Source organism: Sus scrofa, chromosome 15 (assembly GCF_000003025.6).
Source record: "Sus scrofa isolate TJ Tabasco breed Duroc chromosome 15, Sscrofa11.1, whole genome shotgun sequence".
NCBI classification, from domain to species: domain Eukaryota; kingdom Metazoa; phylum Chordata; class Mammalia; order Artiodactyla; family Suidae; genus Sus; species Sus scrofa.
Genome location: NC_010457.5, coordinates 11,371,132 through 11,397,478, shown reverse-complemented (window position 1 = coordinate 11,397,478; position 26,347 = coordinate 11,371,132). Strand labels below are relative to the sequence as shown.

Genomic DNA, 26,347 nt, shown 5'->3' with positions numbered 1-26,347 from the left:
CTTTTGATTAGATGATCTGTAAAAGTCTTTAGCTTCTAAAAACTATATTATATTACAGTTTAAAACATTATCCATTCCATGTAAGTCTATATTTTATACAGCCCTAGGAATGTACCTAATGCTAAAATATGAGTTTTCATGCATTAGTAAGTGAAAAATTTGTCAGTACTTACTGGGCAATTTTAATGCAAGTTAAATTAAAAAAAATTTAAGCAGATTCTAAGTTTAAAATTAAGAGATACCACTTAAAAATTAAAACATTTTTAAAAAATTAAGGTTATATAATATATCAAAAGCAGGCCAACATTCAAGAGTGGAAGAGCCAATTAGCTGCTTGTTGTTTTAATGAGCCATGTCTTCAGTTTGCCTCTCTCACCTGAATCCCTAACGCTAAGTCCAGTCTGTTTCACTCATTTATCTTACCTATATAGCTGGTTTGCAACCCATTCCTCAAAGAGACAAAGCAATTTGACTTTGATTGATAAATCATGTATATATAAGAAAGGGGGTTAAAACAGCAAAACATATAGAAAAAGAAAAGTCAGAAAAGAAAATGTTGAGCGTGTCTTTAGAGTTGTTAGGTAAGCATCGTGTAGACAAACCGGAATATTCTATCTATGTAGCAGATAAGCATAGGTGTATATATCTGTATATGATTATGTATACATAAATTGGGCTCATAGTTATAGTTCAGTGTCTCTCATTTATCAAGTTAACTCAAATAATGAAAATACATGCATATGTGTACATATACATAATGCTGAGTTTTATGTATCATTTTCTTGCCTGCTTCATTAAAATTAGTTTTCTGCTATTTTATTAATCCCTAGATAAACTAGCAATCCAATTTTTAAGTCTAAACAGAAGCTGGAATAATAACGAGGTCACCTTGTAGGCTACTTCCAGGGCAAACAATTGACATTCTTCAGATGGTAGTCAATCTTTTTGTGAGCCTGTGCTTTCAAATAGGAACGGTTGGTACAATTAGCCTTTGGAAGGTCTGAAAATACATTATGGAGGCTGAGATCTCTAATGCCTAAAGAAGACCAAGACCAAGCTTAATAATGACAGTAACAATAATGCCATTCTTATTAAGAAGTGTTGTCTTATTAATAAAAGATATTTTATTAATTAGGATAATTAAGGGAGGTGAGGTAATAACATATATAAAGATTATGAAGAGAAGCTGCATTCTTATAAGTGAAATATGTCCTATTATGGCTATGAAAATGTGTGTGTGTATATGTGTATATTCACAGGTGTGTAACGAGAGGGGATTGGTGAGTGATGTGGCTAAACATCATGGAGAGGCTTGTAAAACAATGATTTTTCAATGGAAATCCATTAGAAAGATTTAAGTAGGAAGATGTGATGATGACATTAATGTTTTAAAATTATTTTGGCTACAGTGTAAATAATGGTTTGGGGCTGGGGACCAGAAATGGATACAAGAAATGCATAGGAGGCTTATTCAATGTTCTCCAGAGGGCATATTGTGAAAGTTTAATTGAGATTTCTGTGAGACAAAAGTGGATCAAAATTGGGTATATCTGGAGATAAAAATATTTAAATTTGGGATGAATTGAATACCAAGGATGGGAAGAATAACTTGTAAAGGATAACTTTCAAGATCAATATGCTTTTACTATGTATACACAAGACTGTCAATCAATTGTTTCTAACTTAAAAAATATGCACCTACTTTATAACAGGTCCTGTTCTAGATGCTAGGATTACAGTAGTAGCCAAACAGTAGAGGGAAAAAAAGAAACATAACACCCTGCCATCTGGGAATTTATTTATAGTAAGTTAAGGTGGATAATAGAAAATTAACATAATAAACAGATAAATTATATGGCAGCAATGAAAATAAGTACAATGGAAATTAAAAAATCAGGGTATTGAGGATTCTGAGGTGGAAATGGGGCTATATATTGCAATTATCAATAAATTATGCATTCAGACATTTGAGCAAAGACTTGAAGGAGTTCAGGAATTGAGTCATGTAAGATATCTGGCTGAAGAACATTTTAGGACAAGTGAACATTTCAGGAAAGGCTTCCCCAGAACAATGTTAAGTAAGAAAGTGGTAGAAGATGAAGTCAGGGAAAGAACTGAGACTAGATCTTTTAAACCCTTATGAAATTATAAGAATTTCTGTCTTTTCAGTGGGGAACTATGGGATATTTTTGATCAGAGATATGATATAATCTCTTTTAAGTTTTACTTAGGGACTTCTATCTACTGTTTTGTGAGTAATAAGGAAAGGAGGAAGATCAATTAGGAGGGTGTTGCACTAATTCCAGAGAAAGATTATGGTGATTCTAAACTAGGTACTTGCAGTCATTCAAGTAAGGTAATCAGCTCCTGGACATACTTTGAAGATAGACTCAATAGTATTGCCTGATTTTAGAGTTATAAGCGAAGCAGAAGGGTCAATAATGACTTTAACATTTTTACTGTGAACACCTGGAAAATGGAGTTGCCATTAAATGAGATTGGGGAAGCAGATTTTGTGGCTCATATGAGAAGTTTATTTTTAGGGATGCTACTCCAGGATTTTTTTAAAAACATCCAAAAGGAAACGCAAAGCAAGCAGCTGGACAGAGCCTGATCTCAATTAGGCAACTATTAACGTGGTTTTCTGTTAAACCATGAGACTATATGAACTCCACGAAGAAGTGAAGAAAGATAGAAGACGATCAAGGTCCAAACCCAGTGCATCCCAATAGTAAGAGGGAAGGAGAAAAGGATCTAGCAGAAGACACTGAGAAGGCAAGAGAAAACAAAGAACGAGAACAATAAAAGAAGATCGCGGTGATTTATCTTAGAACTATTTTGTATAACAGGGTTATTATTACATCAAATGAAGTTAAGAAACAAGAAGGTCTTTTAAAAGGTTAAGTAGAAAGACTGATACTGTCACTACGTGGAGAAAAGCTTCTCAGCTCTGGAACTACCAACATTTTGGTCAGGATAATTCCTTGTTGTGAGGAACTATGTTAATGCATTATAGATTGTTAAGCAACCTCTCCAGCTTGTACTCAAAATGCCAGCAGCATTCCCCAGCTGTGACAACCAAAAATATCTCCAGACACTACCAAATGTCCCCTGGGGTGAAAGATCACTCCAAGTGTTGAACCACTGGTGTAGAGCCGCAGAGCGCTCTATGATGTCTGCTTCCTCCATGAGTCTAAGCATTTGTCAAGGTCCTTAATGAATCTGTGTCTCCAAACCTTTAAACACTTCTTTGTCTTCTTTCACTTGGTCTTTTATCTGTACACTAGAAATATAACCTCAATTTCTTTTTTGAAAATACTCTCCTCTCTTAATTTTTATGACTCTACATTCTCTTGTCTTCTTCTAAGGCACTGACCACTCCTTGTCATCATTTTAATCTGGCCTCAAAGCTTGGTTCCAGTTCCCTCTTTTTTTCCCCTGTTAATCTAACATGACTTCATGATTTTAGAGATGTATTCTATTTTTCTATTCCTTAATGTGTATCTCCAGTCCAGAGATCCAAGATAAAGCTTTGTATACACCACTGACTACTTGACATCTTACTTGGTTCTCTTACAGCTGTCTCAGACTTGACATGATTACAACTGAACCACAGGTTACTTTTTTCAGTATCCATAAAATTCTACAATCCAGAAATCTAGATATCAGTCTTGAGTCCTTCCTGTCCTCATTTCCCACATTCATTCCATTTGCAAACATTTTTCCTTAAAATTCTACTACCTTCAATTCCACTGAAATTGCAGTTGTGTAAACCACCACAATTTTTAATTGAGCACAGTTCTCCTATGTAGTCTCCTTCTGTTTCAGTTTTTTCTTCCACCAAATCCATTCTCCACATAAAAAGTAAAATAATTATCTTATACATAAATAAGATGGCATTACTTCCTTCCCTCCTCCTAAGTCTTAGCAAAAAATCTCCTCTCTTCAAATGTGCCTTATTGAACCATCTCTCAAATCTACAACATTCAAGTTTTTCTCTCTTAGTCCATTTTTTATTTCCTAAAATATACTTTTTAAAATTGGATTTTTTGCATGTATTTATTTATTTATTTATTTATTTATGAGTTTACTGGACTTGTCTTTGTTCCATAGAATAAAAACTTCATGAGGGCAAGATTATTTATTATATCTAAGAACCCAATGACAAACCTAACAAACAGAACTCTTTAAATAAAGCTTTGTGTATGAATAAATAAAACTTGACTGGTTCACTTTAAAATGCTATACAATCTGATCAATAATTATAGTATTATTAATTATAGAATCATATGTTTTATATAGTCTTACAAAGATTTATGTTCAGTAAAGTTTTGAATATTGATCACAGCTCTTTCAGAACCGTTAACTCTAATCAGTATGTATTATGGAGTGCCTGTCTTATGCAATCAACAAAAATTGAGCCACAGAATGATAATAATGTAATATCTGATAGTTTTAGATTTCTTCCAAAGTAATCATAATAAATTTTTAGTCATTTCCTGCTTTGAATAAACTCAGATGGATTTAAAAGTATTCTTGTTAAGCACGTATAGACAGTTTCAGTTTAGAGTTTAATGGTTGCCATAAATTTATAATACTAAAGAAAAAAAACTAAAAAAAAAAGAAACTATCAATTTTTACCACTACCCAAATGTCCTAAAAAATACTTTGAATTTTTTGATAAAATTTATGAATACACACACACATACATACAAATAAATTTATAAGTATGAATATGTACCCACACGTAAGTGCATGTGTGTGTGTGAGGGTGATGTATACACACATCCATATATTGAATGTGAGTTTTATGGATAGAACTCTGATTAAAAAATGAAACCTATTAAAGAAAACTTAATTGAATATTTCATTAAAGGCTTTTCAGGAAAAATTGGTTTGTCAACTTTTTGAAAAAAGATATGATTATTAATGAATAAAATTATAGGCATGTTTATTCTGAAAATTCTTTTTCATAATAGAGAATATGCCAAAAAATGGTATCTCATATTCACTTCTCAAAGTCAGGTAGATCAAATGAACCATTTTTTTTGCTCAGGACTATTTAGCTCTTTAATGGTAAAAATCAAATTTGTATATTCAAAGTCATTTGCATTTTTCCAAGCATCAACCTACTTTATAGGGCTGCCATCATGTGCTCTGCTATACAGCATTTCATACTAGAAATGATAAATTGCCAAAAAGTATGTACAACTGTGGCATAATGCTATCATATTCTGTTCTGACTACTAAAATTCAAATTCAGAAATCTCATTATGCTTTACATATAGATTGAATCCTGTTAGTCTTTTAAGTTTTAAATTATTTAATTTTCTTAAAAGAAAAAGTCTATCCATTTTGTATAGCCCAGGGGGTTAGAAAATCATAAGCATTTCTATCTATAAATAACTTAGTCTGCATTTGAAATTCAAATTTGCAATCCTAATTACTATTCCAACCATTTTCACAGATTATAGAAGAGAATTCCCTTCATGATTTCTAATTTCATGATCTTCCTTTTGAATGGACTTCAGTTAACATTTAGTTGTCTGGGCAATATTCTTCTGATTTCTGTACATCTTTTCTGCCCATTATTGAAATGAAAATATTCCAACATTTTATGTATCTATGAATACACTTTCAAGATATTCAGCTATCACATGGATAATTCCTTCCATTAGGTTCACTGATAATGGAGTTATAACTAAAGTATCCATAGTTTGATTTGTATATTTTTCTTTCAGCTATTGATTCAAAGACAGAAATTAAGGTACCATATTTAGCTAAGGAAAAAAATCTTAAGTTTCATTTTTCTGAGGAGTGAGGAATTCTCAGGTCAGCATCATTTAATATTTGTGCCAAAACTTAGAAGATAAAATGGATTGCATGTTCATTAAACTAATGAATAACTATTTGGTGACTATTAACAGATCAAATAAAATACATGGCAGAGAAATTTTTAAGTGTAGAAAATCAATTCTTTGTACACAAGATCAATTTCAGAGAAATAAATACAAATTGTCCAGGTAATAACTGGGTAGACATAAACTATATCACAAATTTTTTTGAAATTATACATATTTACTATCTGGAAGGGACTTTAGAAATGTTCTACTTCAATGTAGTAGTTTTTCAGTATGCTGAAACTCGGAAATTTAGTAAGTGTCTCAAAGTCCAGGTTGTGTCACGTTATAGCTATACAGCCATAGATAAGATATTTAATCATTCAGTTACTCACATTGCTCATTAAATTAAGTTGGAAAGAATGGATTTATTCCATATTTATAATATTGAGAAATCACAATTACAAAAAGGTTTAGGAAGCAAAGTTAAGTAATCAGTGGGGGCTTAAGTTTTTTTTAAAACAATACATTGGTTGGAATTCCTAAGGCATGCTTAATGGCTTAGAATGTGGTGCTAAAACTCATGGCTCAGTGGTTCCAACCTTATAATTATGGCATTTAGGTAGCCCTGTTGGGCTTCTAGAAAATGTATACTAATGTTACCCACTTTTCTTCGTAGTGAATATTGTTAGTGAGGGGTAGGTCCAAGAAGAGAGAAAAACAAAGAGAAAGTCTAGATTATACAATACATCTAATTACTACCATTAAAAGACTAATGAAGTTTCAAATCCTATTAGAAAAAAGGGTAATCAATAACTACATTGATTATGAAAGATTCTATGCCAATTAATAAAATTTAAAATTATAATATGTAGTATACATAAATTTAAATATACAAGTATGATATATAAATAAAATATATACATTTACATATTTGAGTAGATAAAAATTTAGCTATTAAACAAATTTGGCTTCTGATCTACAATAAACTATTCACTAGAGACTACTTATTATATTTACCAATCTTGATTAGGCTAAAGCTAAAACATCAAAACATTTTCACTGGAAATTACATAAAAAAATAAAGATATGTTTTTGCCACTATTAAATTCAGACAAGAGTAATTTTACAATTAATTTTAATGTGAGAATTTGCATTATAGAGAACATCTTGCCAATGTCATCAGTATCACTGTCATCATCAATATCATCAGCATTATCACCATTATCATTATCATCATTCTGCTAATCTATACACTACTTAACTAACCTAAACAGAGTATATGTATATAGATATATAGATATATAATGTAGATAGATAGATAGACAGACAGACAGATGTATTCCTCACTAAAACCTCATGACAAGGAGAGCACAGAGAAGCTAAAAATCTCATAAGCAACAAGAATAAGATTAAAACCCAGGCAGTATAACTCCGCAATATATACTTCTTGTCACTTTAATAAAATGAAATCGTACCAACGGAACAATGGTTTTACAAAGCAAATTTATAATTTAGAGATAAAGCTAAAGCTAGTCAAGACTAGTCAGTCTTTTGGTGTGATAGGAAGATTGCTTGTGAGTGAAGGAAAGTAGAGTAACCCATTACATTTCTTGCTCTTTACCAAAACTATCCTTAATAGAACTGAATCTGTTAACTATGTTTGGGGGAGAAGGAATTAAAGAAAAAACTCTGATATATATGGATTTTTACTCACAGTCTATTTAATCTAACCTGAATGTAAAAGCTAAGATAGCTTATTTTAAATGCAGCTTATTGCCATCTACTATGGATAAAAAATAGTGTTCCAGATTTACAGCAAATCATATTCATATAGTTCAAATCTTTATGGTAGATACCACTGCAATAGGTAGTGAGTACTTCCAGATAGGTATCTCTGATTCTTTTCAAATACAAAGATTTCATTTTCTCCTATTGTGATAACTTGACTTTTACATTGTATGGGAATGTGCCAGTACCCCCGCCCCTACCCCAAGTAAATATATATCTATCATCTCTTTGACAGGTTACTTCAAAATATAAAATACTCAATAAATTGATATGCCCTAAAACAAAAGAAAAAAAGGATAGTCTACAACCACAAATCTAAACAAATGCTCTAGTTTATTCTTCTCAAAAAGAATAACCATGATAATCAATATGTTTGTCATATACCAGCAAACAACATTGCTCAATTTGGGATGTGGCCTTAAATATAGTTATTAGGAGTCAGAAGAAATGGTTACACTATTGGGTTGATCTCTTGCCCTAGAAGAGAAGTATAGCTCTGATATTGGTAAGAAAAATTTCCCTGCATATTTTTGACAGTTTAGTTTCTAATTTGAAAACAAAGTGATAGTTCCCAATCTACCTCAGGATGAAAAAACCCCTCATGTTCATAATATATCGCTAAATACTACAAAATATAAAATGTTCTAGAAATTTTACATATTATTGATTACCATTCTTATATAACTAAAAGAAAAACGTAATTAAAAGAAAAACGTAGTATCAAGCAATTAAAATAAATTATATGTAGCTCTGAGAATAAATGAGTAGGGAAATGTTCTATTTCTATATAGGGGGAATACTGGGAGGAATCACGGAATATATTAATTTTGTCTTATAATTAGATACTGTGATTGATAGATTAAAAAAAAAAACAGGTAAGTGGGAAGTATGAGCCTTCAAATATTCAATTTTATTTACTTACAATCAAGCCACTGTTTGCTTGCCTTTTTTCTCTGCCATGGATCCTTTTGTAGAAAATGCCGCCTGGATTAAACTGAGTACTCCAAATAATCATATCTCTTTGATAATATACATCCATCCCTGTTATCCTTGAATTATGTTCAATATGAGAAATTTGTTGATGATCACCACTGTAGTTGAATGGATATATAAAACCCAGGATATCAGTGTCATTAGCAATGTAGAGAACTTGATCTTCAGAGCCTGGAGATTATTATAATAAAATACAAAAATAAAGTAAATTTCAAATAATGTAAAAGCAACAATTGTACTTTTAAACTATCCTGAATTGTTAATTTTAACACAGTTTCTTGCTCAATAAAAATAAACCAATGTTATATCATCTTTTAGTCTTCATTACATTTCTAAAACATTATTTAAACATTTCTAAGATTTATGAGTGTAGGGTTTCCTATGTCAAAGTTTACATCATGGCTAGAATTAGGTATTTGTAGTATACATCCTTTTTATGAAGAGGGATTTCTATCTGGTAAGTCTCAGTACCTTATGTTTTAGTGACTGGTGTCTGAATATTCAGATACCATGTCATGTACACATTAAGCCTTGGACATTTCTGAGCATTTAGATTATGCACCTGATACCTGAAAGTGGAGGATGCCTGAATTTGAAAACAATAATTTCCTTTTAAAGCCTTTTTGCAAACTAAAGCCTTTAAAATTCTTACTCAAAATTTCATTCTTGGAGTTCTCATCATGGCTCAGCAGGTTAAGAACCCAACATAGCGTCTGTGATGATGCAGGTTCCATCTCTGGCCTCACTTAGTGGCTTAGGATCCAGCGTTGCTATGAGCTGTGGTATAGGCCACACATGCGGCTCATATCTGATGTTGGTGTTGCTGTGGTGGCTGTGGTGTAGGCCAGCAGCTGCAGCTCTGATTCAACCCCTGGCCTGGGAACTTCCATATGCTACAGGTAAAAAAGAAAAAAATTCCATTCTCTTTATAACACTAACCTTTAACCTGTTATTTTTATCCCAGAGGTGTAATGATTGCTTAAATACATTGAGAGCAGGTGATAAGAAAGATATTTCATATTCTCTCTCTCTCTTTTTTTTTTTTATTTGGCTAAAGTTCCCAGGCCAGGGATCAAACCTAAGCCACAGCAGTGACAATGCTGAACACTTAACTGCTAAGCCACCAGGAAACTTTAGATACTTCATATTCTATCACATTGCTTTTAGACATTTACCCTCCACTGACAAATTTTTAAAAAACATTTATTGCAGTATAATTGGCTTAAAAATGCTATATTAGTTTCAGATGTACAGCAAAGTGAATCAGTTTCAAACATAAAAGTGATCTTAACAGTAGCCATGTGTTTGACAGTCATGCCTATAAATCTCAGATTTGATTAACTAAGAATAACAAATTGGCCAAATTAATCAGTATTAAAAACATTTTTTTACATTTTTAGGCATGAAGCCACTGCTAAAATGCAACATAAAAATTTTTCCTCATAAGATGTTTATAGCAAAATTATAATAACATTTAAAATTATGGTTATTCAACCTTACCTTTTGCTATGCAGGTGTTATTTCTTTCTTGAAAATTCTGGTCACACACACATTTATACGATCCTTCCACATTTATACATTGGTGAGAACATGTACCAAACAGCAAACATTCATTAAGGTCTATAAAAGAAAAGATAAAAATAACATCATCATACCCTCAGTTAGTACTTTCACTCTTTCCACATTTCAAAAAAGACAAATTTATTTTTCTTCCTTCAACTTCTTATTCCTGTTTCTTTCATTGTCTTTTCAAAATCTTAGGTCTGTGACTTGCTATGTTATATTTTTGGTCATAACAAGAGTTTCACTATAATGACTCATCAGTTGCCCGGGCATTGCTGTTAATCCAATTAACACACTGAAATTTCAAACTTGCCCAGTATTTTCATTCACTTCAATTAACACATGAAAAACTACTGCCATACCCTGGCACATGTCATATGCTAGTCCTCTGTCTTATCATGCACTTGCTCAGTTTGACATAGAGAATTTCTATTCCTCTCTCAAGAGTCACCTGAAAAGAAGCCTTCTTTGGTCTCCACTGATTTACACTAACAATTATCCATACCTCATAGATTCTCAACTCTTTGCTGTCTTGGAATTCTTCTCTTATGGGATTATTCATACTATACTTCATATATATGGTCATATATTTATATCCCCTACTTGACTCTCAGTCTGTTGAAATCATAAATTAGTATTTATTGATTTTTTTATCACCAGCATTTTGCACAATGACTGGCAAAGAATGAAAATATGGATACACCTCTAACACACTTCTGGCTTCATATATACAAAGTGACTTGTAACAAAAAGGGCCAACTGAATCAATAAGCAAACAACAGCAACAAAATCCTGAATGCCTGTATAGAAATATATATCTATATGCGTATATAGATATATAAAATACATAACAAATAAATAAATCTTAGGCAATATTCTGTGTCTTAGCACTTGCCTCAAATTTTAAAGTTTTAAGCAGGGCCAGGATTGAGGTCAGGTAATTCTGGTGAATTATCTACTGTCTTTTTTTTTGTTTGTTTTAACCTCTTCTTCTGCTTTCAATTAGCATAATTCCTCTGCCCTTTTATCACTTATAGTTATCCTAATTACATAATAAATCTGTGAGATAAATCCTTCTCTTGAATTAGAGGAATTTAAGGATAAGCACAGCAGTAGTGATTATCTCTTGTTGGCACTCAACAGGTTCCAAAGCTTCAATGGCAGAGATAAGGATTTTCCCAGGGACACTGTAAATGACATTGCCAAGGCTTAACCTCAGGCTTCCTGATTCTATTGTCTCTACTAAGATACTCTGCCCACAGTGAACTTAAGCACTCATGAGTTCCATTGTGGGTATGACTGAAATTAGGGTAAAGAGATAAAGGAAACTATATTTACTTGTTAACAAATACTGTATCAGGCATAAGTAAAATCCATATTATCAGCATTCAGCCATCAAGAAAGTATTACAATATTTATTTGTCTTGGCACCCGTAACTTTGAACAGGGAGTTGTTACTATGGTTTCTCTTTGAGATGGAATCAAAATAAGCAAAACTCTGCATGATTTGATAAAATCTTAGCTCCCTCACATGGCCCTGCAATGTCCACAGTCATGATTTCTCCTCATCTCTGTAATAACGCCTCCTGCCGGGAGCTTTTGAAGAGGATAAAGGAATTTCACGCACGTTCAATAACTAGAACAGTGTCTGGCATACAACCACAATTAATTCATTTCTATTTTTTGATTGCAGTTCCCTTAAATTTTTCTTCCCTTTAGATATTTTAATTGAAGTGTTTTGGCTTTCATATCAAATAGCCAGTTCTTAAGCTCTTTATGAGCTACTTATAGTAAGGCTACAAAAAATTTAAATTCTTTGGGTTTTAAAAGAAGATGATGTCTTTCCCCTTTTCCACAGCAAGTCAAACTTCTTTTCTTTACTATCAAAACTTTACTCATTAAAGGAAAACACAAATTGTATTAGAGTTCAGAAGTTACTCATTTCTACAACAAAAATATTTGATTCATAGCAATTTAAAATGAAGAATTTAATTTGCAGGTGATATTTGCAATGGAATATAACTGAAAAAAGAAAATTTCAAGGACAGAATTTCTAAATTCAGTACGCATATACAAGAAACAGAGCCCACTATTTACAAAAAGCATTAGAAAATTTCAAAATTTCAAAATTTCAAAAATGCTATTTGAAAGTAAAATCTTGAAGAGACAAAAAGTGTCTGGCAATGAAATAATCATCCAGTCTTGAGAAATAATTTGTTTTTTATTAAAAATAGAAAACTCAAATCACTATTTTTCAGTGTTCCATGTTAATGAAGAAAAAAATGTCATGAATCTAAACAAGTATGTAACTCAAAATGTACATACATATGACATGGCTACAATTCTTTCCCCTTTGGATGTGTATAATTAATTTTAATAATTCCATTTTGGTTGACACAATGCAAAATTACTTTTATTTATCAAAAAATAACATAAAGAGACAGTAGAGAAGGAAGCTGGTAGGTGAAAGTATTTTATGATTTGAATTTACCCTGGATAAAACAGACATCGATAATTTAGGTTTGGCTGTTACCATAATAATATCAATTTTGAGAAATTGGCAGACAGTGAATATATATCTTTATTTCATGGCTCTATACTTAAAGCCCTGATGTAAATTATATTTAGATATAATTTACTATGAAATTATGGCTCTCCTACATGTTCAGGTTTTAAATAGTCTCAAGTAAGCTGACAGAGATTTATTTGAATCCTGTCTTTGAATTTTAGAAGACACTCTTGATCATATAAAGTACTATTTAAGACATGGTGTTAGGACAAAAGCACACAATTCTCTAAAAGCAAATTATCTATTGCAGTATTGCAAATGCCACAACTCTAGAAAAAGGGGTCATCATAAACATGTTCTTTCTCAAAGTGCCTCTAATTCTTCAATAGTTTCTGAACCAGCAATTTAATTATTTGCATTTCAAAACAGAACTGTAACAATACAATGGAAATTCTTGAAGGTCTGAATCTGCTATAAAAAAGGTTTTGTAAGCCTCAGCAGTAGTTAGCTTAGCAGTACAAACAGGCTCTTGACCCTAGGGACTTTCACTCTTTTAAGTAAAATGGTATCCCATAGATACGCACCACTCTGATGAAAATCAATCCGCTGTCATCTCACAATTTAGCAGCCTTGGGAGTCTTTTATAACCTAAAGATTTAAGAGCAAGCTGTTGAGAAATGTACTATACCTTCACACTGTCTGTTTTTCATGTTTCTCTGAAATCCAGGCTTACAGCGACAGAAAACAGATGTTTTTATTTGATTACAATATGCATCATCTCCACATGGATTCACATTATCTTCACAGGTATATTCAGTGGGAGCTAGGATTTAAAAATATGATCAAAACTAATATAATTCTAATTCCGGAAGTGGGAGTTTACTATTTTTCTTAATTTGAAATTACATTTATTATTTCATAGATAATTCTTTTTGAATTTATAAGATTACGGTTTTATCCACCATATAAGCCCTCATTTCTTACAACGTTATAGAAGCAGATAAAAACCAAACTAATGTAAATGAGTATAGTTTAGATCAAGCTCTTACTGAGCTATTCTACTTTCCAAAAGGAATTCAAGAGTCAGTGGTTCTAATGACAGGTTATCTTTACCATGGCACAATGTACGAGTCACATTCTTCTCTAAGAACCAAAATATTTCCTTGAAGCTACCCAGAGATGAAGTTATTTCTCACTAACTTAAACTTAGTATTTAGGAGCTCAATCACAGGTAAGCAAGAGGTTAAATCATCAGTTCCTAAACTTTTTAAGCCTGGGTATTTTTATAGGGAGCAACATTTGAGGTTCCCAGGCAAGAGGTTGAATCGGAGCTGTAGCAGCTGGCCTATGCCACAGCCACGGCAATGCAGGATCTAATCTGCATCTGTGACCCACACCACAGCTCATGGCAATGCCGGATACCTAACCCACTGAGCGGGGCCAGGGATTGAACCTGCATCCTCGTGGATGCTAGTCAGATTCGTTTCCACTGAGCCACAATGGGGACTCCAACATTTGAGTTCTAATGGACATAAGTTGCAATACAGGTTAGGACAGACTGTGTGTCATTTCTAATTACCAACACAGTAGGTTAAATTTCATTACTTTATCTCCAATTCACTTTAGAATGCAAATAAAGGAGGGGTATTTTATTAAAGGAGTAACATTCAATTAGTTTTATTTTATTTAAATTCAGTTATAAAGAAAAATGAGAACCTTAATGAAAATAATTATTACTAATCCACACTGATTCTTGAACAGTTTATAATTAATTAAAATACATCAGTGCAGTTATACCATGATTGACATATAAATGGCCATATCCTGGTGGATACCACTTCATCATCTAGAGAGGAGAACTTATGGATAGATGAGAAAAAAATAAAAGACTCAAGAATTGGAACAATTTTGTGACTTATTTGCCTTTCTTTTTGTGGCCGGCCATAGCTGCAGCATATGGAAATTTCCGGGTTAGAGGTTGAATCAGAGCTGCAGCTGCAGACCTATGCCACAGCCACAGCAACACAGATCAAAGCTGCATCTGTGACCTATGTTGCAGCTTGAGGCAATACTGGATCCTTAACCCAATGAGCAAGGCCAGGGATCAAGCCCACATCCTCAGATACTCTATGTTGGGTTCTTAACTTGCTAAGCCACAATGTGAACTCCAATTTTGTGACTTATATAAGCATTCTGAATTTAAGGTCAAGTTTAATTATTTTTCTTAATATGGAAAATCAGATATTGAACATTAAATTCAAAATTATTGACAAGTAAGTTCTCATAACTCAAGTATCATATCACTCTAAATGAATAAACAATAATGCCTTCTTTAAGAAAGACAATAAAAATTTTAAAACATTTAATCAATTATTAAGATCTTTACCATCATTCAACTAAATATCACTTTTAAAATTCAAAAACTCTTAAATTTATATTTTATAAAATAAAATATTAAGGAATATATATTTCTTTGCTGATATCAAAATCTGTATTTGGATATTGAGCTCTCAGCTTCAGTTTTAACGAGAGTACTCACTGCAAAATCTACCTTTCCTGCTTCATACTTTCTGATATTAAGTGATATTTTAAAGTTACTTTGGCAAAGGCTTTAAAAATAAGTATTACTTAAGCACGTTTTGAAGGCAATCTTCTCTCACAGCAGTAAAGAAAATTTTAGTCATGTTGAAGCAGAAATTGAACTTGTGTGTCACTGCACTTTAACAGCAAACAAACTCACTTATTCTGCAGCCTTGTTCGTCTGAGCCATCTCCACAGTCATCAAGTTGATCACACTGGTGGTCCATGGGGATACATTTTTATTACTGCAAGCAAACTCATCTTTTTTACAAGGTCTTGCTTTATATGTAAGCTTACCTATAGAGTTATTAAAAAATGATCAGTGCTTCACAGAATCAAAATAAGTTTATAAAGCATGTTACAGGTTCAAGATTTTGCTAAATGTCATGAAAAATACACACCCCACAATTCTTTATTTGAAGCTATTGGGGACAAATGAAAAAAATTCTGAAGTGTTTGGACTTTCTTAGAAAAATAACAGTGCAATTATCCTATATTAAATAATATTGTATTTCCACGTGAAAATGAATGTTCACCCTAAGTGAGATTTTTTTTTTTTAAGTAATAAAAACTACCTCAAACCAGTTCAAGTCAGAATCTGTCACCAAATGGTTTTGCCCCATATTTTAGTAAAGCCTTTGGTTTGTTTGAATTTTAATGTCTGAATTGTGAAAAAAGGGATTGTGCATACATACCTACAATCTATATAAACTTCCTCCCCTCAGGAAGTTACTTAACAGTTTATTTTAAACTACTATGTTATTTATCTCATGCTGTACTTGGTGGAATAAAGTACCTATAATCAGTGGAGATTTACAGACTTAGAGAAACTCTGGATAAAGTTGCTTAGCTCTGCTATGCAAATGAAATGTTAGTGGATTATTTTCATATTCTCTCATAAAATCAAGTGCATGAAAAAAAATCCTCAGACATGCCACATCAAAATATTGTTTTTAATTTTTTGAGCGCTAAAATTATTATATAATCTGTAACTGTCATTGAATCAATATTTCAAATTAAATGGATTTACCACCACAGGGATCTTCATCTGAGTTGTCCCCACAGTCATCAATCCCATTGCATATTTGCTCAGGCTGCAGGCATATTCTATTATTTCTGCATCTGTGAGGTCTTGTGGGTGGGCAAAGAAATTTGACTGAAAAAAAGAAAAAACAAAGTATCTCCTTTGGGTACACTGATTTATGAGTACTTTTTTGTCTTCTTGTGGTTTCCTTTTCAAATCCATAATCTAGCTTTTCTGAATATCTTTTGTTGTGGAAATTGCCTACATGTAGATACTAGAAAAAAATGTGTGATATTAGAAGCTATTATCCCAGTTATGTATACTAGCTGTAGAAAAGAGCACATAGCTGAAATGTTGAAAGAAGTAAGAAAAAAGAGCCAAACTTCATGGTTTTATTTCCAGATGCCTTATCATAACTGACTTTACTTGGCATACCAAATTAATTTATGCCCACAGTTGATACAACATGGCAAGACACTAAGCTATCTGAAAGAGCAATTTCACACAGAATAGAGCATAAGTAAGCATATGTTAGAGACCCAAAATTGAAAATAGGTCATTCAGCAAAAACGGAAAAAACAAAAAAAACCCCATAAAACAATACTATGTTTCTTATTTTCTATCTCCATAAACAAATAGATACATATGTATTTAAGGCACATAAGGGGTGATTAGTTACTCATTTTTAATGCGCGCACGTGTGTGTGTGTGTGTGTGTGTGTGTGTGTGTGTGTGTGTGTGTGTGAGTATGACTTTAAGAAACAATGCAAACCAGAAAGTTTTACATTTGTCCTTTCCATTACTATCTAATCAGAAGACTTCCAACACTAATGTAAGGAACATCACTAATGTCTTTTCATCATCACATATGGAATATTCAAGGGCTCTGTCCTTGGTTCCCTGATGTTCTCACCTTGAATTGTCTGTTTAGATATTCTCATTCATTCTCATGGATTTACATGACGATGCTAAACCTACCTAATTCTAGCATATATTCACTAATTCTAGCGTCTCACAATTAATTATAGAAATTCTCTGGGGAACTTAAAATTCGACAAGTCCAAAACTCAATTCTTTACCATCTTCCCTAGTACCCCAGCTCCCAAAACATAAACTGTCTTATTTCCACAGTTCAGTTATTGTCACATCATAGCCATGAGTCTGGGATTATTCTAAATGCATTCCTCTCATTAGGCCTTAACTCTTACTATAGTGATCAAGTGCAGATTGTTTTGTCACAAAATTTGCCCTCTTATCCCCATGCACACCAGTTACAACTCCACTAGCTCAGCTTTCCATCATCTTCATTTCACAGAAATGATTGCAATAGAAGAATCCTTAATGTCTCAGTTTCACTTCTCAACCCCCAAATCCTCTAGAGGCCACCAAAACAATCCACCTAACACATCAATCTGACCATTTCTTCCATAGTTATTCATCAATTTCAGGATAAAATTTAAGATACTTTACATGGCATAGAAGACTTGTCATTACCTTGCCCATGTCACTCCTACAGACTCATCCCTTGTCACTGTGAGTATTCTAGTAATACCAGTTTATTATCTCCTTAAATATGCCATACTCCTCCTTGCCTGACTTCCCTGCTTTAATTAAAATCTGGTTCTCATACGAAACACAGTTCCTCTCCTGTAGGTTTTTTAGGAATGCCTCTTAAATTCCTCGAATCTTGGTATCTCATGTTTGAAAACATCATAGTTTCCTACTATAGCTTCCAGAACATAGCTGCTATATTTTCACATTCTATTTAAAAAAAAAAAAACTAAAAACAAAAACTGTTATTTTTAGGGTTAGACATTTGCTTATACTTTTTTCTTATTGCCATTTTCTCATCAACCTCGTAAACATCACCTCCACGCCAATCCGTGAAGACTGTAGCACTTTCCCTCCCAGTTATTTCTCTCTAAACAAATCATTCCACAATCCTAGGTGACATCAACATCCATATAAGCAAAAAAAGCCAATAAATGAACTTCTTGTCTTCTTGAATTCCTCATACACAAAGTCTTTTTACTCTAATCCACCTAGGCCACCCATTCTTCTAGAAGGTCATGAACATGGTGGATTTCAACAAATTGATATTCTTAATTCAGCCAATGACAGTTCTGGTTGCTTGCCAATAAGAACACTGTCTGATACAGCTGGATTTGCTATTTCTTCCAATTGCTTCATTTACAAAGCCAATAATTTTAATGCTCCAAATTCTGATCACAATCTCCTATTTTTCAACTTTTTAAATCAACCCGTCTCATTAAGACTCTTTTTCAGTCTTACCTGAAACTTGAGCCTATTGATACATCTAACTTTTCCCTATTCACTAATGCCTTTTTTCTCTTTACTTACATTTCTATTGACATAGATTCCATGTTCCATCTTTTAATTTACTTATTTATAAATATTCATTGATAACCTACTATATGTTGGACACTAAGTACTCTTTCAGAAATTCACTTTTGTCCAAATAATCTGGATTCTCTGGTCCTTTTGCTTTTTTTTATCTTAGCTATCTATAACAAAATCCCAGACTTGGGTGAATGAAACTATCTGCTTTTCCAATGTCTGCATGTGGGAAGCCCAGGAATGTTGCAGATGATCATACTGCAAGGTTAATTGATATCAAACATCAATATTTATCAATGCCAGCCAGATAGGCTCTGAACATTACTTGGAAATCATTCATTTATATCTATATCTATACCTATCTGTATATCTATATATCTATAGCATCTATACCTACATCATCTATAACTATATCTATACTAATACATGTATTTCTAACATATATGTAATGTGACCTTTATCATTTGTTGTAATGATTCAAATCTGTATTCCTTTCAAACCTCTCTACCATACCAACTTTAAACATTCTATAAATGAACATGCTTCCTGACTAGGCACAAAATGTGTAAATAGAAAGGTAAAAATATTATTATATCATTGAATAACTATATCCACCTGCATCTGTGTACAGTCAATCAACTCACTTCTGCTTAATAACAGAGGTCACTACCATTACCCAAAAACCAATTTTTTACTTGCTCTGAAACTCATTTTCCCCCGCTTCTTCAGGAACCAACCTGTCCTTCTGGAGATATTTTATTACCTTGATATATGCTTTTGCCATACTTCTTTTCTTTCTTTTTCTTTCTTTCTTTTTTTTTTTTTTCTAATCCTTTTATTGTCACTGACTTGAGTATCTTCTGTCTGCTCATCTTTATTTATGTGTTTGCTGACCTTCAATATTCCATCCTAATCCCCTTGTTTTATGTTTTACTCTCTCCCAGCCTAAATCTTAGCAACGCCATAGTATTTACCGCGACATTTTATGCTGTCTCAAATTTATAACTTTAGACCCGCTCTTTAAGCTCTAGAATCAGACTTGTAGCACCTACTTGAAATCTATACTTGAATAGCTATTCAAATGTTATCTCAAACCAGGCTTCTACTCTTTACATGTAGAACTGCTCCTTTTCTATGTTGCCCATTTATTCAAATGGGTAAGCAAAAACAGCCTATAAGTTATACCTGGCAAATTCCTCTCTCTTACACCCATATCCAACCCATTATTCAATCCAATTCAGTTTGTTCTTTAAGTCATGTTCAAATTATATATAATTTGCCATTATGTGCTGTCATTATCTTAACTCAAGCTACGGGCATAGGCTGCCCTGAATACTGCAATTTTCTTAACAATTCTTGCCTCTTTCTATCCAGTATTTGTGAAATACAACTATGACTATGTGCCTCCTCTGCTTAAAACTCTTTAGCATTTTAAATTGCTTTCAGGCTAAATCTAAAAATCCTAACCAGGAGTCACAAGCTTTCGGATATCTTTCCTGTCTCTTCAGTTTCATGCAGTGTCTACCTTGCTCTGCACTTTCCAAGCACACATACCTTTCAGCTCCTCTAGTAAGCTGTGCTGTGCTCTATCTCAGGGACTTTCCACATCTTGTTTCCTTTGCCTACAATATTGTCATTTACTCCCACACCACCCCTTTCACCTACTTGGCAGCTATAAGTCTCAGATTCAAACTCAAATGTCGTTTGTCATAATCCAAGATGAATAAAACCCTTCTGTTCTACGTTTTTACAACTTACTGTACTTTCCCTTCAATGCATGTATCACGGTTTATAACTACATATTTTTTTGTGATCATTAATATCCCTCTCCCACTAGATCCTCATCTTTACGAATCAGGCTTCATATCTGCTTCTTTCATCATTATATCGCCAGAATTAATCACAGCCTCTAGCTTAACAAATATTTATTAAGTGAATAATGATACATTTTCCTACACTGTTCTCTATGCCTTTGGTGCTTTTTAGTCTAGATCTTTCAAAATTGTAGCTTTCTAAATTCCCTTTTAGGCAGAGTTCATCTTATCACTTTCTGCCTTGTCTTTACTTAATTTTACTATTGCTTGAAATATAATTTATGGAAATTATTATTTTCCAACCAGAATGGTATCTCCTTGTCAAAGAGAACCATTGCACAGTTTGTTTGTTTGTTTTTAAATCCCAATTACTTAGCACAGTCTCCAGCACATCATAGTTTGACTCAGTGTTGATATGTTGACTGAGGGCAATGCAAAAACATTAACAGAATTAAGCTGGATATATTTTACAAGTTTTCCAGCAGCTGTGCAACATGTAACTAAAATCCCTTCCCGGCCCTAGGAGTAGTTCTGGGGAGTGTGAATTTGGAGACCCACATGGTTAATTAGTTTGTACTCATTTCCTATTCCATTCACTACCTTTGTGCTGAAGTGGAGTAGAGAACAGAAGAGAGAAAAAAAAATAGTTATAAAAATAATAGGTTCTGTCTTGATTTTGGTAAACTCATATTTTTCAAGTATTATGATTCAGAAACAATATAATCTCTGGTGATTCTCTAGAGTTCACTTTGTAAGATTATGTGGAAATACTGAAATTGAAACTTAGTTCAATATCTTAGCTGTACCTACAGAAAACAACTTTTCAAATACCACATTTTTCATGTTTTAAATCACTTAAAAAATAAAGCTACCTCCTTGTTTTGGATTTTTTTCAACTGTAACATCAGTAGTCAATATCACCATCGATCAAAAAATACTGGTTCAACTTAATGTACCAAATAGAACATAGATTTTATGTACCTATACTTTTGCTATGTTTTCTTTAATTCACTTGATGTTCAGTTAGTTATATACAAAGTAGCAGTATTTTTCTTTCTTTTCTGTTTTTTTCTTTCTTTTCTGTTTTTTTGTTTGTTTGTTTGTTTGTTTGTTTTTGTTTTTGGCTGCACCTACAGCATACAGAAGCTCCTGGGCCAGGGATCAAACCCAAGCTGCAGCTGTGACCTATGCCACAGCTATGGGGAAGCTGGATCCTTAACCCACTGTGCCAAAATGTGGACTCCAAAGTAGTAGTATTTTTCTATAAATTAGGTAAAATTACCTTTCTCACTGAGATTAGAAACAAGGAGCGAGAAACAAAAATATTTACCAAATATAAGAAATCACTTAATTTGGTGATCTAAAATTTGTGTTTACAGTTTCTGGTTGCATAATTGTGCTGTGACAAAATTCAGTCAAAAGTAATTTGAACAGATTTAACTGTTAAAAACTCCTAACTGCAGTTCTCTGTGTAACACTTGTACGATGAGTATATATTGAGAGATTTATGCCTGCATATGTATACATCTATGTATATTTATCTTCCTTCTCTGAATAAACAGTTTCAAGTAGTGGATAACTTTTGGAAGTACATGATTTTATTATTCAGTTTTTTCTATATTTACATATCAAAAAATAAAATTGATTTAGCCTAAAGCACCAATTTGGTATAAAGACAAAATCCTTATATGAACCTTATTCAATTCAAAAGGTCAACTATTGTAAATCTTTCTAGTCAGACCATAGCCTATCTTTAGAATAGTGTTGACATATGCCAGTTCAGATTTAGGAGGGCTCTCTGTAAAGTCATAAACTCTGAGCTGGGTTATCTCTGATTACCTAAGCAAAGCTACATCTGTGGTTATACTTTATCTACCTAACTCAAGGAGGGTAGAATCTGTGGTTCACCTCACCACTTTACTGACTCACACCAGTGCGCTACATCGTGAGGTAAGAGAACCATCCAGAGCCATGTGAAATGCCATACCACACATGTCAGGGGCTTCGTCAGAGTTGTCTCCACAGTCGTCTTCTCCATTACACACCCAGAATTGCAGTTTGCAAAGGGAATTATTGCAAAGGAACTCATCTGCTCTGCATATATTTCCTCCTTTATTTTAAAACAAAAAAGAGACACAGAGATATAGCATAGTTAATTCCAGTCAGCAAAAACATGTTCCTCTAATTCTGAGGACAGTATCTAGTTTCTCACTTATATATTTTTTTCCTGTATAATACTAGGAACACATAATGATCAAACTTTTTTTAAAGGTATTATTTAAATTTTTTTTGTTATAGCTGACTTACCATATTCTGTCAATCTCAGCTGTATAGCAAAGTGACCCAATCACATATGTATATATTCTTTCTCTTTTTCTCACATTATCTTCCATCATGTTCCATCATAAGTGATTAAATATACTTCCCTGTGCTATACAGCAGCATCTGAAGGCTAATCCATCCCAAGTGCAATACTTTGCATCTACTAGCCCCAAACTTCCAGTCCATCTCAGTTCCTCCCCCTGAGCAACCACAAGTCTTGTTAACTTTTGAAAACAATATGATATCACCCTCGTGTATACCATATTTTCTTTAGGGAATACTAATTTTTAGATGATAGAATAAAATTTTCTCAAATATAAAGTACTTTCCATTTCACATAATTTCTATGTTACAGAGTGTAAAGTAACTTAGATTTTAAATAGTACTAATTTTCATTGTTAAAAAATTTATGCGATTATGGAAAGAAAAGACACTTTAAAAATTATTAGATAATTCAGTTGTATCTGGAAACTGACAAATTGAACCATTTAAAACAGAATAACCAGTAAGATGTTTTTGTGGTCTCAGAGAAATAATTTTATAACAGGATTAAAAGTCAGTGATATGATAAAGTATCATTCTTATAAAAAGTGTGCATTTTAAAATGTTGGCATTTTTTTCTCTTTTTATAATGAAATAGAAAACACCAGGAAGACAGAGATATTCTAACTTAAAATTAACTACATTCACTGCATGCAAAGGACACAAAGTACTAATAAACTTTGGTTATATGTCAAGACATGTAGTGATATATAGTAGAAATAGCAAATGCTTGGGAGTTAGAACTTCTTGTTTTGCTTTGGAAAAGTGCATTAAATTCTATAGGGCTCAACATCCTCATATATTGCAAAAGAGGTATGGTTAAGATTTACAAGAACATCTTTGCAAAGCATACCTGAGGAAATAACACAAAGAAACGTGTTGGGAATATAGAATTAATATAAATAAGACTGCTCTCAGAGAATTATACTACTAATTTGAATTTCATATATAAGACAAGAAGGTTTATATATTGGTATGATTTGATGATTGAAAGATCAATCTATTAAAAATGGATATGTTTATTAAAACAAGGAGCTGTGGTGTGACAGTGCTCATCCTTGCAAGACCGGAAAATGACAAGAAAGATGCATTCTTCAGTTTGTGAATGTACTTTGGAGGGAATAATGAACCCAGGCTTTTGAAGGCCAAATAGCAATTCATGTTCAGAGTTTTGATTTTCACACAAACCTCTAAGAATTCTCTTCCAGTAGCAAAGATTTAACTTAGGAAAAGGACAGAATCAGATTTGAGTTTTAGAATGATAACACTAAGTACAGTGTGGGAAACACAGACATGAAGACAGTAGGGATAAAGCCAAGACTGGAGGAAAAAGACCAATTTGAAGAGGGCTTGCAGCAATTCAGGAAAGAACTGATGATAACTTGATTTAGAGCAGCCACATTTGAATTAGAATCCTCAGGCTCTGACAGCTAACTATGAGAATTGATGAGGGTGGCAAAGGAGGGTAAGTAGTCAAACATAGTCCCCAACTTTTGTTTTTTTGTACCAATTGTTAAATGTTGGTGTTTTTCAACAAATAAAAGAACGCAGCAGGAAGATCAGGCTTAATGGAAATAATGACACAATTAATTTAAGTAACTGAAAAGAAAAGTGTATGGTGATATTTAGTAGACTAATGGATAAATATGTCTGAAATATGGGATAGGTTTCTGAGCTGTAAATGTATAGTCAGCAATGGTCAGAATATAGTTATTATTTGAAAATTAGAAGGGAAGAATAAATCAGTATTTAAAAGTTGAATGAATGAGCAGAGTCTACAAAAGAGACTGAGAAGTAGTAGCCAGAGTGGTTGGAGAAATACCTGAAAAGTGTTCTAATAAGAAGGTAATAGCAAATTTAAATAATGCCAAGAGAGGAGGTTTAGTCAAATGGTGGTGGGTTTAGTGAAAAGTTTATAGTTGGTTTATATAGATGCAGAAGAAGTTGTCCAGAAGTTTGGCTATAAAGGAGAGGAAGAGAAGAAGAAGATTGGTTAGAAAGCCTGGTTGCTTGTAGTAAAACAGATGTCTGTTGCTTGAAGTAAAACAGATGTCTGAACACCTTTAAATGATTCTGGGAATAATTCAGTAGACAAGGTATGGTTGTGGATTCAGGAAAGAGAGTAAAGGTAATTCACATAATAAATTTCTTGAGAATCAAGAAAGTGTGAAAGATTTGAGCTCTAAAGCAAAATACAAGGATTATCCTTAGACTGGTGGTGACAGAAGTCTACCATTTTAAAGGGAAGGAAGGAGGAAAGGTGAGGCACAGCCATATGTAGCTTAGTTAATTTTATGGCCAGATGTTGAAAAAAGTTCATGATTTTCACTATCGCTGTGAAGTAGAATGTGAGGAAGAAAATCAACTGTTTAAAAAGCTGATATGGTTAATCGTAGAGAGCGATGATTAAAAATATATAGGTAGATTGGCCAGGATTTGAGTGAGAGTTGGAGCTGAGACCAAGAATTCATAGTGATATTAATCAGAACAGTTCTAAGTTTTCCAGCAAAATTGCTTAACAGAAAGTGTACAGCTTATGTTGATACCTCTGAGGACTATCTCATACAGATAAAGGCAGGTCCTTGGTGAGTCCAGCAAGGTGAATGTCACCATGGGAGATTTCCGACAGTACAATTTCTGGCATTGGGGTATCCCTTTCTCTCAAGTATCTGCAATATTCCGTGTAAAATGACCTAATTCTTAAAGTGATCTCAACTTTCAAAATCAATGCAAGAAAATATATGACAATTTACCATCTCTCTCTCAGAAACAACAAAAAAAGATAACAGATATAGTCTTAAGTATTAAAAATATGAATATTGGTAAGGGGTGAGTCTTGGCTTCGTCCAGTATCAAAAGCCATAGAATAAGAAATAGAGTTGTCTTCTTACAGAATAAAGATTCTAAAGACTAAATCTCACTGCATGTTCCATTTTAAAATGGATTAAATTCAAACAGAATTTGTGAACTCTTGATATCCTCTGATGATTTAGGAAAAAAAAAAAACCCTCTATTTGTAGCACGTCTTGTTAAAAGGAAAAACGAGTTCCCAAGGTACTGTATTAGATAACATTATAATTTTTCCATAAGGTTGCCGGACATGCCACTATTTTTATTAAGAAGAGAAATATAAATGAAATTGTAATTGTAACAGAAAGTCAAAGGTTTTATGATAACCTATCAAAAGTTTCCTATTGTAATAGGAAGAATTTACATTTCCAAAAGTACATCATGAGGCTACCAAGACACCCTGAGTATAACTTACAAAGCTTATTGTGAAATGTCATGAAGCACAAAAAAAAAAAAAAAAAAAATTCAGAAAAGGTATAATTTATTTATTGTGTCTTTTTTCTATTTCTTTGGGCCGCTCCCACGGCATATGGAAGTTCCCAGGCTAGGGATCTAATCGGAGCTGTAGCCTCCGGCCTATGCCAGAGCCACAGCAACGCGGGATCTGAGCCATGTCTGCAAGCTACACCACAGCTCACGGCAATGCCGGATTGTCAACCCA

At 33.0% G+C, this 26,347-nt stretch overlaps 1 protein-coding gene across 1 annotated transcript in view; it reads right to left on the bottom strand.

Moving 5' to 3' along the window:
- LRP1B (LDL receptor related protein 1B) overlaps positions 1 to 26,347 on the bottom strand; it is a 1,887,165-nt gene that overhangs the window by 102,491 nt on the left and 1,758,327 nt on the right. Inside the window, 7 exon segments of the mRNA XM_021076285.1 lie at positions 8,554 to 8,795; positions 10,125 to 10,244; positions 13,385 to 13,519; positions 15,437 to 15,514; positions 15,517 to 15,573; positions 16,307 to 16,432; positions 22,460 to 22,582. Coding sequence (XP_020931944.1) covers positions 8,554 to 8,795; positions 10,125 to 10,244; positions 13,385 to 13,519; positions 15,437 to 15,514; positions 15,517 to 15,573; positions 16,307 to 16,432; positions 22,460 to 22,582 — 881 coding nt within the window.